The sequence below is a fragment of the Megalobrama amblycephala genome, linkage group LG10 (genome assembly GCF_018812025.1).
Source record: "Megalobrama amblycephala isolate DHTTF-2021 linkage group LG10, ASM1881202v1, whole genome shotgun sequence".
Taxonomy (NCBI): domain Eukaryota; kingdom Metazoa; phylum Chordata; class Actinopteri; order Cypriniformes; family Xenocyprididae; genus Megalobrama; species Megalobrama amblycephala.
Genome location: NC_063053.1, coordinates 4719534 through 4735000, shown reverse-complemented (window position 1 = coordinate 4735000; position 15467 = coordinate 4719534). Strand labels below are relative to the sequence as shown.

At 39.0% G+C, this 15467-nt stretch overlaps 1 protein-coding gene across 5 annotated transcripts in view; it reads left to right on the top strand.

Moving 5' to 3' along the window:
- The first annotated feature begins 701 nt into the window (after positions 1–701).
- srfb (serum response factor b) overlaps positions 702–15467 on the top strand; it is a 41314-nt gene continuing 26548 nt past the window's right edge. For 2 of the 5 annotated variants that reach the window (XR_007186687.1, XM_048204047.1), the window contains exons 1-2: positions 703–1668; positions 9852–10118. Coding sequence is in view for 4 of the 5 variants with exons in the window: in XM_048204047.1 (XP_048060004.1) it covers positions 1108–1668; positions 9852–10118 (828 nt within the window). In the remaining variant the exon portion in view is untranslated. Of the gene's footprint in view, positions 1669–9851; positions 10119–15467 lie in introns of all 5 variants that reach the window. The other 3 variants (XM_048204048.1, XM_048204050.1, XM_048204049.1) reach the window with 3 other exon arrangements.

The following is a 15467-nucleotide window of genomic DNA, read 5'->3' as shown; positions in this document are numbered from 1 at the left end:
AGATGTGTCTGTGAAAACAGTCAGTTCATGCTCACACTTCACAATAAAGCTTCTTCAGCTGGTGTGTTTTAGTGTTTGACTTAAGGTAGATCTGTGTTTGGTCTCAGTGACTCATGGATGTTTTTCACAAGAGGGTTTTGTCCTTAAGAGCATTCCTGCAGAATACATAGACATTTGATTCAGATATTATAATGAAATGTTCACCTTCTCAGTACATCTGAGGCTTTTATAACAGTTTCTATGGGAACCACAGTGCTTAATGCAGTGCAATGGAATGATTGTTTGGTTTGGTTTGTTTGTGTGATTGTGTTTGTGTATGTAGTTTTTCAGAGCGATAATTGTATTAATATTATTAACTATGCGAGTTTGCCCTCATATAATTGATTTAACACACAGATATCTCATTAAACGAACTTTAATAACGTTACTATCGTGCATCTATTCATAGAATAATTCAGCAGCGGACTGACACGATTCTCCGCCTTCTAGTGTGACGTTTGAAGCAAGCGCAACCGTTTTGGTATTTATGCAAATGAGATAACGCTTCAGCCAACCGCGCTCCAGGCCGTCCCCGCACCAGCCAATCGCTGGACTTCACTGTGACTCGCCATATAAGGAGCGAGAACTCCAAAAAAGGAAACAGCGTACCTCTTTATATGGAGGAAAGTAGATCGGCCATGTACAGATCACTCCGCGTTTGCGCAGAAGAAGAGTTTCATGAGCGCGTTCGCAGTGATGATTGACAGCTGTCAGTGGCGAGACGCAGAGTTGAAGCAGCAGTGGCGGTACGCGAAAAAGATCGATAATTTCACGCGTTCAGACGACGCACTAGATGACGTGGCGGAGTAATCGCGGAAGCGCTTGTCCGGTTTTCCTTTTAGAGAAAGCGCGTCTCTCGCGGAGCTCCAGGAGGAGAGAAAGTGGGAGTGAAGCGGGTTGGAGGCGCTCAGGTTCAGCATCACTTCTCAAAGTTTCGCGCAGCAGACTCTGTTTGTTTATCTTCCCGCGGGAACGTGTGTATGAGCGCCGGGTCGGACTCACTCTCACACTGACCGTCGCTCCAGCGCTCCGCTGCCGTTATACGGATCGTTTTCTCCGGTTTATAGGATGCTATCCAGCCAGACCGGAGCGGCTCTGACTGGAACCGGATCAGCGGCAGGGAAGAGCGCAGGCCACGGCGCGGTGGTGATCGGCGCCGGGGTTCGGACGGGACTCGTCCGCTCCGCTCCAGCGGGGATGCTCGGGGGTAACGGAGCCGCCGCCAGAGGAGGCGTCCGGCCGGTGAACGCGAGCGGACTGGGGCCGCTGCAAGCCGGAGGGATGGTGGGAGGTTTGAGATTCGAGCCGGATAAACAGGGACCCCCACATGTGTGCAGCGGCTCTGACGCGGACTCCGACTCGGCCGATGAGGACGAGCACATGGGGTCAGTTGGGGACGGCCGGAGGGGAAGCGGCGTCAAGCGGGAGAGGGCAGAGATGGAGGCGGCGATGGTCGCGCAGGAGGCCGGCTTGTCCTCAGGGGGGTTCGGGGTGCTCGCGGGTGGAGTGGCCGGAGCGAAACCGGGCAAGAAGACCCGGGGGAGAGTCAAGATAAAGATGGAGTTTATAGACAACAAACTGCGGCGGTACACGACCTTCAGCAAGCGGAAGACTGGCATCATGAAGAAGGTGAGAAACTTTATGATTGTGTCATGATGAAGAACAACCATTCAATCCAAGCGCTTTTCACAGTACACTAAAATGCTTGTTGCAATGTTACAATAAGGGAAGTATTCTGTTGTCAGCCAGAGAAGATCATGAAAGTGTCAGAATGAAACTAGAAATACATTCTGGCGTAGTGAGTGCTGGTAACTGAAGGGCTGTGGGTTCGAATCCTGCTAGTGTTCTTGAACTATTACTATTGTGTCCAGCCGGTTGCATAAACCACTTAGACTAGTCTTAAAAGTTAAGACGCTAATGTTTTTCTTGAAAAGTGGTCCTAATTTTTTTAAAGTCCGTTACATAAAAAGGTAGATTGGTGAAATTTGAATTGGTAAAATAACATTGATTACCCCTTGTTTAACTGCAAGTTGGTCAAACTAGTTCTTAAGACACAGTCTTAATTTAGTGACTAAGTTTTTGCAACTGGCCCTGATCAACATTGCAGGAGAACTGATTTTAAGTCTTTCTTAACAAAAGCATCCGTTCAATTAGTCATATTGAGGTTAAAGGATTAGTTCACTTTCAAATTAAAAGTTCATGTCTTTCTTGCTACAGTTGGTTTTTGATGAAAACATTCAAGGATTTTTCTCCATATAGTGGACTTCAATGGAGCCCAAACGGTTGAAGGTCAAAATTAGTTTACAGCGATCTCAGACGAGGAATAAGGGTCTTATCTAGAGAAACCATTGTTCATTTTCTAAAAAAAAAAAAAAAATTAAAATTTTATACATTTTAACCATAAATGCTCATCTTGAACTAGCTCTCTTCTTCCCGATTTGAATTCCAGCAGTGTAGACACTGCTAAGTGTATTACTGCCCTCCACAGGTCAAACTAAATTGTCATATACAATATGCTAGTGCAAGTATATAACAATTAGTTCAAACTTTGACCTGTGGAGGGCAGTAATACACTTTGCAGCATCTACACTGCTGGAATTCAAATAGAGAAGAAGAGAGCTAGTTCAAGATGAGCATTTATTGTTAAAACATATATATATATATATATATATATATATATATATATATATATATATATATATATATATTATATATATATATATTATTATTTTTATTTTTTTAGAAAAAGAGCGATGGTTTCTCTAGATCTCCTCATCTGGGATTGTGTAGAACACTTTGAAGCTGCAATCAAACTTTGTAACTGAGTAAAATCCTAGAATGTTTTCATCAAAAACCTTAATTTCTTTTCGACTGAAGAAAGAAAGACATGGACATCTTGGATGACATGTTATCAGGAAATTTTAATTTGAAAGTGAACTAATCCTTTATCAACACATAATCATAAAAAAACTAACAGTTGTTTGTCCTAAACAGCAGTGAGATGAAAAACTTCTCAACATGTACTCATTCTCCTCAGCTTTTCTCCACATTCATTTCATTGCTCTGAACCCCTACTGTATGTCAGCCAGCGACTCATTCCCATCTGTTTTCATTCCCGTTGAGGAATTGCAGGAGTAAATCAGAAGTCAGGCGTACAGGAGTGACCTGCTGGATTGGGTCTTGTTCTTCTGCACACGATGGTTCTCTCTATGTGTGTTGTATCACATGTCCTGTCCTTTGGTAGGTGATTTGAAGTCACAACAGACGCGACGGGCTGTGAGCTTTAAATAGGACCAGCAACTGACATTCTCTATTACAGAGCAGCTCTGGTGCCACACAAACCTCGAATGAATCTTGACCCACATGCTGGATCTCAGACCATCAAAACACTCTTAACTCACTTTGATTAGTTTGAAAGTGACATTTACGACTGAGAAGGTGCTTACGAATTAAATCAAACCCTCAAAGCAATAATTCACCAAAACATTCTGCTCACCTTAAAGGGACAGTTCACCCAAAAATGAAAATTATATCATGATTTACTCACCCTCAAGCCATCCTAGGTGATTATCTTCTTTCAGACAAACAATCAGAGATGTATTTAAAAATATCCAAGCTTTATAATGGCTGTGAATGGGGCGGCCACATTTTGAAGCAAAAAAAAATGCATCCATCCATCATAAAAGTAATCCATACGGCTCAAATAAAGGGCTTATAAAGCGCCGGTACGACCGTATGCATACTGCGCCACAAGAGTAACCCCTGACACGATGTATGACGCACGATGTAGGAGCATTGCAAGTTCAGACGTCTCTCGTGGTTCAAACAAATATGGCTGGGCAACAAACTCAAGCTCCTCTTCTCTTATATCGAAATCCTCCAACATTTCTCTTTAAATTTTCTTGTTTTAGGCTTCTAATTCGTGACTGGTGTTTTGTTTTTGTTTTGCTCTATCCTCTGAGCTTCAGCGTTTGTCATTGTGTCATGCATCAGGTCAGAGGTCACTCTTCCACCACAAATCGACATGTACGGCCATCTGCTGAAAGCTAGTTATTATAGTTAATAAAGTTTTAAATATGGATATTTTTCTTACAAAATCCATTGCTTCACTTCAGAATGTCTTTATTAACCCCTCTGGAGCCGTATGGATTATATTTATGATGAATAGATACATTTTTTTTTTTTTTTTTTTTTTTTTTGGCTTCAAAATGTGGCCCCCTATTAATTCCCATTATAAAGCTTGGAAGAACCAGGATATTTTTAAATATATCTCTGATTGTGTTAGTCTGAAAGAAGATAGTCGTATACACCTAGGATGGCTTGAGGGTGAGTAAATCATTGGATAATTTTCATTTTTTAAGAACTATCCCTTTAATGTCGTTCCAAACTTGTTTTTCACATAATACACAAAATGACAATTTAAAAAAAAAATCTCCACAGCTCTTTTTATTCATATTAACCATGACTGTCAAACTCCAAAAAGCACTATTACAAAAGTCCATCCATATGAATCATGCACTGTATTTAATTTCATAATATCACATGCTTCGATGCTTTATATGAGCCTCTTTTATGGTTCTTAAATGGTGTTTGATTGCTCTACATTAAAAGAGCAGCATGGACATTGTTCAAGATCATCCTGATTATGTTCCACAGAGAGTCAAACATGTTTGGGCGACATGAGGAAATGATGACAAAATGATCATTTTTGGCTGAACGATCCCTTTAAGATGAAGTAATACTGGCTGTCATTGGCTGTAAGAACGAGATCTTTCATGAGCTCATGGTTGGGTTGAATCTCTCTCTCGGGTTCTTTTTGATCTTCTTGATGAGCTGATAGTCTTCCTTCATTCTTCAGCTGAATGTGGAAAGCTGCACAGGGAATTCTGCCATTTATTACGCTTTGAGAAAGCAGAGAAATGAGAGTTTTTCTGCACATGAGCCTGTTCAGTCTAGAAGTGTTTGAGATGTGATTCACCTATAGAGAAATGATTTGGACATCAGTGATTAGTAGCGGCTCAATCTTCTGTCTGGTAACTGTGTTTAGGAGAACATGTTTAACAATTGATTATAATATTTTAGTTTTCTATTTTGGACCTTCCTGTGGCTCAAACTGTAAATCATGGCAAGGTCATGGGTTTGATTCCTAGGGAAAGCAAGAACTGATGTACCTTGAATGCAATGTACCTTTGGATGAAAGCGTCTGCCAAATGCATGAATGTAATTATTGTGTAAAGTTAGTTTGTGTGCATCTCACTTCCCATCATTACATTCGTTTTCTGTATTCATTCCTGGTTAAATCACAGTTTTCTGCAGAAGGCAAGCGAATGAAGCAGCCCACACGGGCCGTAAACATCTGACAAATGTGCTTTCACACCACACACATGCTGGATGTTAGTGTTACTAGTTGAAGTTGAGTGTGTCGATGAGTCTCATCACCTGCCGTCACTCATACTAAACAGCTGAGCAAACGGAGACGTGACGGGATGATCAAACTGACTCTTTGAACTCTTTTACAGCTGCTCCTCAAACACGCTTCATACGAGAGTCCTGAGCTTTTGCTCACAATCTGCTCTGAGAAATGTCCTGTATTAGAAGGTGGTGTTTGAAGGCCTGTAATATTCAACATAAATCAGAATCTGAATGCTTTTATTGTTATTGCACACATTTTGCAGTGAAATTAGATGGAAAACTTAAAGGTGCTTTATGAGAGACATCATCAACAAAGAAAATTAGATGTATTTGATGAGTAAATATTGCAAAAACATGCATAATCATTTGTTACTTGAATGTTTTTTTTTTTTGTTTGTTTGTTTTTTCACCCCTTTCAGTTATTTTAGCAGTTCAAAAATAGTCCGTAAAGTTGCAAACTGGTTTTTGTTATATTATTAGGGGCCAAGTACCCATATTTGCTAAAAACATTTCTGCTGTATGGTCTAGAAATTAAATTCCTTAGCTCAAGATTATTCGATTGCACCCCATGACGTAATTTTCCATCATGAGAATTTTTTTTAACTCGTCTTAGATGGTTTGTCCAATTTTCACCAAAATCAGCTCGGCTTATCTTTAGACCATGCTGGCAAAAAGTTATCAATCTTTTTTTAAAGACAAAAACAATTCTCAAATAATGCACAAACACATTTGATGAAGGGCTCGTTGAAATGCTCTCCTTAATGCTTTAGCATATTGAGACAAATCTCTGTACGTCGTCATAAGCATGACACTCTAACGTTGCATTCACATGGGGCGTCGTGATCCACCGATATATCGGCCAATAATCGGTATCGGCCGATAGTTTAAAAACAGCCGATAATCAGGGCCGATATATCCCATCAATCAAAAGAGGGCAGGAAAATGAATTGCATTTGCGCTTTGTGTAAAGAAAATGCTATGAATCCAGTTTAATGTTTAATATTAATAGTAATTATATGAATTAATAACATTCGGAAAGTTAAGAAATATTAATTTAATCTTCAGAATTGAGTTAATGTGTTAATATTAATTTGATTAATGTGTTTGTGATACCAGTTATTCTGAAACAATTTGATGAAATGGAAAGTTCTTATTTGCATTTCTTTCAAAATGTAATGATTAATTTTTAATTATAATGAAACTATCATTCATTTAAAAGAAGGTATAAAAGGCAAAACCCCTCAAACTATCGGTATCATTATCAGTATCGGCAGATATCGCTCTGAATAATCGGCTATCGTACCGGTGGAGAAATTTAGTATTGGTGCATGTCTAGTTGCATAAACGCAATTAGCTAGCGTCTGCACTAGGGTATTTGCATAAGGCGATCTGATTGGCTGACGCCTGTGTCAAACGCTTGAAAAGTTGAACATTTTTCAACTTCTGCCGTGAGCAGCGCTAGTGAAGCGACGCAACGGAACCTACAATTCAGTTCAGCAATGCATGACCTCACTAAATGAGAATGCAGCGTTTTGCAGTGTTGCCAACTGCTTTCAATTGAAAGTAGCTAAAACTGGTAGCTAAATGTCACTAGATGGCATCACAAAGGCAAATTCATTGATCTATATAAATATAAAGGCAAAATAAGAATTTAGATAAGGTTTGTCCAAGAAGTTGCTAGATTTATCCCTAAACTTTTGAAAAAAGTCTCAAAAGGGGCGGGGAAGTCACTAAATCTAGTGACAAAATCGCTAAATTGGCAACACTGGCGTTTTGGCGCAGTGCCACCTACTGGTCAGGAGATATGAAAAATGGCTATTTTTTCACATTACCATATAATTACAAAACTCTTTGAGTCACTGGGACCATGCTCTCAAGGTACTCAAAGTTTTGGAATGGCACAACCTTCTGGTCAAAATTTATCATGAAATAAAAAAAAAAAATGCAAATAGCTTTTGATTAGTTTTGCCTATTTTAGTGAAACGGGTCTTGATAGATTCTGCGAGTCATACTGCAAACAATGATACCAATTATGCCATAAACTTTCGAAATTAGTAAATCTCTAGTTGCGTGAACGCAATTAGCTAGCATCTGCGCTAGGGTATTTGCATAAAGCGATCTGATTGGCTGACGCCTGCGTCGACGCTTGAAAAGTTGAAAATTTTTCAACTTCTGCCGCGAGCAGCGCTAGTGAAGCGATGCAACGGAACATACAATTCAGTTCAGTAATGCATGACATCACTAAATGAGAATGCAGCGTAAGGCTACAATGCAGCGTTTTGCAGTGTTGCCAACTGCTTTCAATTGAAAGTAGCTAAAACTGGTAGCTAAATGTCACTAGATGGCATCATAAAGGCAAATTCATTGATCTATATAAATATAAAGGCAAAATAAGAATTTAGATAAGGTTTGTCCAAGAAGTTGCTAGATTTGTCCCTAAACTTTTGAAAAAAGTCTCAAAAGGGGCGGGGAAGTCACTAAATCTAGTGACAAAATCGCTAAATTGGCAACACTGGCGTTTCGGCGCAGTGCCACCTATTGGTCAGGAGATATGAAAAATGGCTATTTTTTCACATTACCGTATAATTACAAAACTCTTTGAGTCACTGGGACCATGCTCTGAAGTTACTCAAAAAAAGTTTTGGAACGGCACAACCTTCTGGTCAAAATTTATCATGAAATAAAAAAAAAAAAAAATGCAAATAGCCTTTGATTAGTTTTGCCTATTTTAGTGAAACAGGTCTTGATAGATTCTGTGAGTCATACTGCAAACAATGATACCAATTATGCCATAAACTTTTGAAATTAGTAAATCTCTAGTTGCATGAACGCAATTAGCTAGCATCTGCGCTAGGGTATTTGCATAAAGCGATCTGATTGGCTGACGCCTGTGTCGACGCTTGAAAAGTTGAAACTTTTTCAACTTCTGCCGTGAGCAGCGCTAGTGAAGCGATGCAACGGAACATACAATTCAGTTCAGCAATGCATGACATCACTAAATGAGAATGCAGCATTTTGCAGTGTTGCCAACTGCTTTCAATTGAAAGTAGCTAAAACTGGTAGCTAAATGTCACTAGATGGCATCACAAAGGCAAATTCATTGATCTATATAAATATAAAGGCAAAATAAGAATTTAGATGCTAGATTTGTCCCTAAACTTTTGAAAAAAGTCTCAAAAGGGGCGGGGAAGTCACTAAATCTAGTGACAAAATCGCTAAATTGGCAACACTGGCGTTTCGGCGCAGTGCCACCTACTGGTCAGGAGATATGAAAAATGGCTATTTTTTTCACATTACTGTATAATTACAAAACTCTTTGAGTCATTGGGACCATGCCCTGAAGGTACGCAAAAATAGTTTTGGAACGGCACAACCTTCTGGTCAAAATTAAAAAAAAAAAAAAATGCAAATAGCTTTTGATTAGTTTTACCTATTTTAGTGAAACGGGTCTTGATAGATTCTGTGAGTCATACTGCAAACAATGATACCAATTATGCCATAAACGGTCGAAATTAGTAAAAAAAAAAATCTACAAATGATTTAATCCAAATGTACTTAACACTGCATTGCCTGTGATACTTGTTTTCAGTACTTGTGTGTTTAGTGTATTTTTGTCTCATTGCACTTCACTAGTTTTACTTATAAACGTGACTTAAGGCGTGAGACAAAATACACTCGTATTAAACACACAATCACTGGAAACTAGTCTGGATCACATACAGAGTTGCCTAAACGCATCCAAAAACTGACTAAACACATTTCTGCTGTCTGTATTATACATCTGAACATGTATCATACAGTATATTTGATCTTTTTCATGACAATGGCAGTAGTAATAGACTGAACACATGTCATTATTGATTCTGCAGCACTAATGACCCTCATTAATAATGTCCTGTGCTGGTTAGTCTCATGATTGGTTACTCTGTAGCCCAGCGTTCCTCCTTCAGCGCAATCAGTCACACGCTGACCGGCGTCTCTATTAATAGAGTCTTATCTCACATTGTTTCAGCTGCGTCTCTGCCGTACGTCTGGAGCGAATGCTCGTCTGGACCAGTTTAAACCATCTCTCGGCTTCCACTGGTTATCTGTTAGTAAACACTGATGTAAAATGAGCACCATTATTCGAGTCTAGAGCCAGAGCCTTCAGAAACATCCCTTCAGTTTCTGAGTCTACAACAGCAAATCTCAATCTCAATAGAGAAACACTTACTGCTAACACTTTACAATAAGAAGCTATTAGTTAATGCATTAACTAGCTAACATTAAGTATTGTATAAAGCTGACTTGGCTTTGAATGTTTTGCTGATATCTTAAAGGCTGTTTAAAACACGTTTTGTTCTGTTGAGCATTAGCTGTGATTTCTGAGCATTTTCTGCGTTCTGTCTCTCTCTCTGAAGGCGTACGAGCTCTCCACACTCACGGGAACTCAAGTCCTGCTGTTAGTGGCCAGCGAGACGGGTCACGTCTACACGTTCGCCACACGTAAGCTGCAGCCCATGATCACCAGCGAGACGGGTAAAGCGCTGATCCAAACCTGCCTGAACTCTCCAGACTCTCCACCTCGATCCGACCCGTCCACGGACCAGAGGATGAGCGCCACGGGCTTCGAGGAGACCGACCTCACCTACCAGGTGTCCGAGTCCGAGAGTCTTGGAGAAACCAAGGTGAGTTCAGCATTGAGATGTTCTGCTTGGCTTTGTCTTTTGCTTCTCATATTTCATGAATCCATGAATCACATGAAAAGGAAAAACTCTCGAGTTGGTCCAAAATCCACACACTGAAGAGTTATTGTTGCCATATTAAAGCGCTCAAGTATTTCATTCCTCCCGTCTGCACGTTTGTTCTTCATCCTCCGCGTTCTGATCTGCTTCTTCAGACAGTCTGCCTTCTTTACTGTGTTTACTAGAGTGATTCACCTCTCCTCAGAGCAGATAGATAGTGAGTATAAATAGTGCTGCACTTATTATGACCTTCACTTTGTAGTTTGTTGACTTCATCCCATCAGAAATGAATCACTTGTAAATGACGCTTGAAAGCGTTACAAGACGATCCTCTCCAGCTTTTCTCAGATGAATCATATAAGCAGGTTCAGAGCCGTCTGTAAACCAAACATCTCATGTTTACTTGTTGCTTTCTGTCTGGATGAAGTATTGATCACACTGTGTTTGTTCTGATTCCTGCTTCAGTCCAATGTTGAGTTTCACATTACCGTAGTCAGAACGCATGTGTCAGGTTTCATGTTGAATGTCAATCATTTGTAGTATAAGCTAGGGCTGTAACGGTACACAAAACTGACTGTTCGGTATGTGCCTCGGTTTTGAAGTCACGGTTCGGTACAGCAGGGGGAGAAAACTATACTTCTTTTTTTTTTTTAAATTAAAACGTATTTTACTACGGAAGAGGATTAGGGCCAAGCAATAATAAAAAAATAAAACCATCTCGAGATTAAACTCGTTAAATTTCGAGAAAAAAATCGAGATAAATGTTGAGAATAAACTCATTAAATTATGAGAATAAAGTAATTAAATTACAAGAAAAAAGTCGTTAAATTATTAGAACAAATTCGTAATTTAACGAATTTGTTAAATTTGTTGACATTTTTCTCATGATTTAACAAATTTGTTCTCGTAATTTAATGACTTTATTCTCAACATTTTATCTCGACTTTTTTCTCGTAATTTAACGAATTTGTTCTCGTAATTTAATGACTTTATTCTCAACATTTTATCTCGACTTTTTTCTCTAATTTTAACGATTTTTTTTCTCGTAATTTAACGAGTTTATTCTCAATATTTTTATCTCGACTTTTTTCTCTAATTTTAACGATTTTTTTTTCGTAATTTAACAAGTTTATTCTCAACATTTTATCTCGACTTTTTTCTCATAATTGAACGACTTTATTCTCTACATTTTATCTCGACTTTTTTCTCGTAATTTAATGACTTTATTCTCAACATTTTATCTCGACTTTTTTCTCATAATTTAACGAATTTGTTCTCGTAATTTAATGACTTTATTCTCAACATTTTATCTCGACTTTTTTCTCGAAATTTAACGACATTTTTCTCATGATTTAACGAATTTGTTCTCGTAATTTAACGACTTTATTCTCAACATTTTATCTCAACTTTTTTCTCGTAATTTATCGAGTTTTTTTCTCATAATTTAACGAGTTTATTCTCAACATTTTATCTCGACTTTTTTCTCTAAATTTAACGAGTTTTTTCTCGTAATTTAACGAGTTTATTCTCAACATTTTATCTCGACTTTTTTCTCGAAATTTAACGATTTTTTTCTTGAAATTTAAAAACTTTAATCTCGAGATGGTTTTATTTTTTTATTATTGCCTGGCCCTAATCCTCTTCCGTAGTTTACTGAACAAATTGTGTTTCTATCTTTAATTAAATTAATTCAATTATAATTAAACGTTTCCTAAGGATAAAAAAAAATGATCTCTGTAAACTATATATGGAGCACTTACTTGCACATTACTATAATAATAAAGGTTCAGAGCCCAAACTATTAGCCCAAATAGATATAATGATCACTCAAATAACAAATTGACCAGGTTTAAAAATACATTTTGTCAATGTGAAGTATGAAGTACTCACAAAATCTCATGAAAAACAATAACTTTTCTTGTGAATGAATTACACAGAAAGCGAGCACCGCGCTTTCGCTTTGAAGTTGTCAGTCAGTGCAGCGCAAGCTCAATGATTTTGGCACACTTGTGAAAACTCACATTTTAGTCATTGAATCTAACTCAAATGTACAATAAATATTTAATTTTGATGCTTTTTTCACACAAAAGTGTGAAACTGATGGTCAAATTGAATTTAGCCAAGGACGAACACTGAGGTGCATCTTTATTTATTTATGTCGTTTTACATTTGAATAACTAAATTAATGCTATGCCTGACTATTTAAATGACTATATTCTGATTATAAACGAAGCATTACACCACTGATGCTCAACACACCAGCAAGTGACATTTCACCGGAAGTTTTCCAGCTGGCTTATATTATTGAGGAGTTTCTAAAGAACGCTCCGTGCATGTAGTCAAATCATTGTTGAAATATAATCATTAACACAGTGGCTGTCTTTTTCATGACATCAACACATTAAATAATCAAGACATCACTAACAAGTTAAGTAAAACATAATGAATATGTAGGCTAAATATTTGTGCATATATCTAGCAAAAGAGTTCATTTCCCTGGTGAATTAACAAGCTGTGGACACGCCTGAGGTAAATGCTACTCGACATTGTTTACAAGCTGTTTTATTGACGTCTTTTCGCCGTTGCAACACTGATTGAGTGATTACACAAGATATTTTACCTTACAGTAAGTTGTACTGTATCTTTCAACATACCTTCAGATGTTCATTCGTGTTTATTCTGTAACTAGTATTAAAGAGGAAGATATGATCGCGTTCACTCGCGCCCCACGCTGCCATTTGAAATGAGGCGCCTGTACAGCGATCTGTTGCGCCTTATTAAATAGCATCAAAACACTATTTTTGTTTGAATTTCGTGATAAAATGGACAGGATTTGAAAGATGACACCTTGTTTCTTATCGAAAGTAACAAAACGCAGAGCTTATTGTGATTATTGGTGGTTAGGCTACAACGCTGTATTCGTTGTGTAGATCCAATGGGCCAGGGCTGGGCAGCAGGGGGCGGGGCGCATTCGGTACACCATGAGCGTATCGCAGTACGTACCGCGGGTAGAGTTGTCAAAAGTACCGACTTCAGTACCAAGTAAGTACTGAAATTTTAAAAATGTGATGCTTTGAGCGCTGTTGAGCGGATTCGTAACAAAGACTATAAAATAACACAAGATGTGTCACTCGTATTGTTTTGAATGGGAGAAAGTGTAACGCGCAATAGAGGGTATGCACGTGACGTCACCGTTGACCGCTAGGACTGCGGTCACGCACGCTGAGTGGCAAAAGACTGAGCAGCAGCATTGGTTTTCAGCGTGAATGTCGCGAAAAACACACAAAACACATTCAAAACGGGAAAGAGCTTTGCAGCTGACTGTACAAATAGCTTTGACACAAACCCTGAGGTATATATTTAAAAACTAGAGAAAGCAGCAGAAAAAGAAGCAAATGGATCACTGCAATTCACAGAAACAGTTGGACTCCAGCAGATTGGATTTGCAGTTATCATTTTGTGTCGAATTGTTGGATTTTGAGGTAAAATCATACCTTACATATTGTATTGTTATATATTATGTTGACGACTCATCAATTAAATATTTTCCATCTTATATTATGCATAATTGGGTGTTTTTAAATAAACAACACTGTCAAAAACTATACTATAAAACTATATATGTTTTAGGGCTGGACAATATGACGATATAACATTGATATAAGTGATTACGCGGATTTAAACCTACCGATATTGTGGTTATATAAAATATTCACAGCCAGATTTGCTTTATGTATTTCCCCGGCGTCAAATCAGGCACATATAAATGTCAGGAAACACGACTCCTGGCTGCATGTCAATATCCATGGATTAGGTTTATTTGAGAAGTTGTAAGAAACACTTTCGAGTCCAACCTTTAGGGTAATTCGTTAGTTTTACTTGCGTTTTCGCCGTTTCTCCTATTAATCCAGTTACGCAGCAGCTTCTTTTGCCACTCAGTCCAGCTGAGGGAGCGCGTTTTCGGCGGGAAAGTGACGTCGATATGGTGGAATAAGTCCCGCCTTCTAAATAAGAGCCAATCGCCGACTGGTAAAGTCATCGGGTCACTTCAGCGGCCGTTAGAATCACCGGTTTCTATAGAAACAGTCAGACGCGCCTCCGAAGAGATGCGCATTTAGGTCCGCGCATGCACATTAGCTTGATCCAGCCTGAAAAATTGTTTTTTTTTGTCATGATTCGAGCTTTTAGAAACTGAATTTATGAGCCGTTTGTTGTTAGATTTCATTGGTGATTTCAAATATGAAATTTAATCCTAAGGTTGGCGAACAGTTTTGGAGAATTTGATGTTTCCCCATTCAAAGAGATTGCATGATGCCCGAGAGGCGTTTCAAAGATGGCCGCCGAGTGAAATTACTTTTCTTAAAGGGACTTTGTTCGTAAACACCTCTGATTGGCCATTGTGTTCGCGCGCTCATCAAATATGTCTGTGATTGGCTTCAATGATCATCACTGAAACGTTGTAAATAGTCATCAGTGACACTCTTCACGGAGCGCTTACAGAGATACACATGGATCGGTGTGCTGATAGAGGCCTGCTTTCAAACGCTCCCACTTTCAAACAGCTTTCAAATTCAAACACTGCCGTGCGCTGATTATTGTAGCAAATCACAGACATATCTGATGTGTGCGTCAACACAATGGTCAATCATTTAGCCTACATATTCATGACTCCACTCAACAGCGCTCAAGTGTCACATTGGTACCGAAGTCGGTACTTTTGACAACTCTAACCATGTATCACAGTTTTTCGGTTCAGTTTGAATATCATTATGTAAATGGTCAGTTACACCCCTAATATAAGCAGATTGGTAGGTTTGATTGGCATCACATATGCAGTACTGTATGAAGCTAAGGAAGATGAGGGCCGTCTCCAGGAAACCTGTTTGGAAACACTCATTACATTACAGAGAAATGTCCCACAGCAGATTTAACATGTTATTGCATCAATAATGGACGTTGTTCTGTGCGAAGACCGTTACTGTAGCTGGTGTCAGGTTTATTGTGTCTAAATGATGAACAGATGCAGTCGGTCCAGCAGCACCTGTCCTGAGAACCCGACACGAGCCGTCGGTCGCCTCAGCGTCCCGTCTTTGAAGCCGTCCTTCAGCTTAACCCTGCTGACGTTTGGCATGACCGGATAAAGAGCCAGGTTCTGCTGGCCGGGTCACATTTGCACAGACTCAGTCGAGCGCGTTCCTCTCATTGATAAAAACTGGATTCTGCCTCCATGGCCTTATATGGTGTGATTTCCCAGCGCGCTCTTGGCCGAGGCCCCTCACATTCCATATGAGC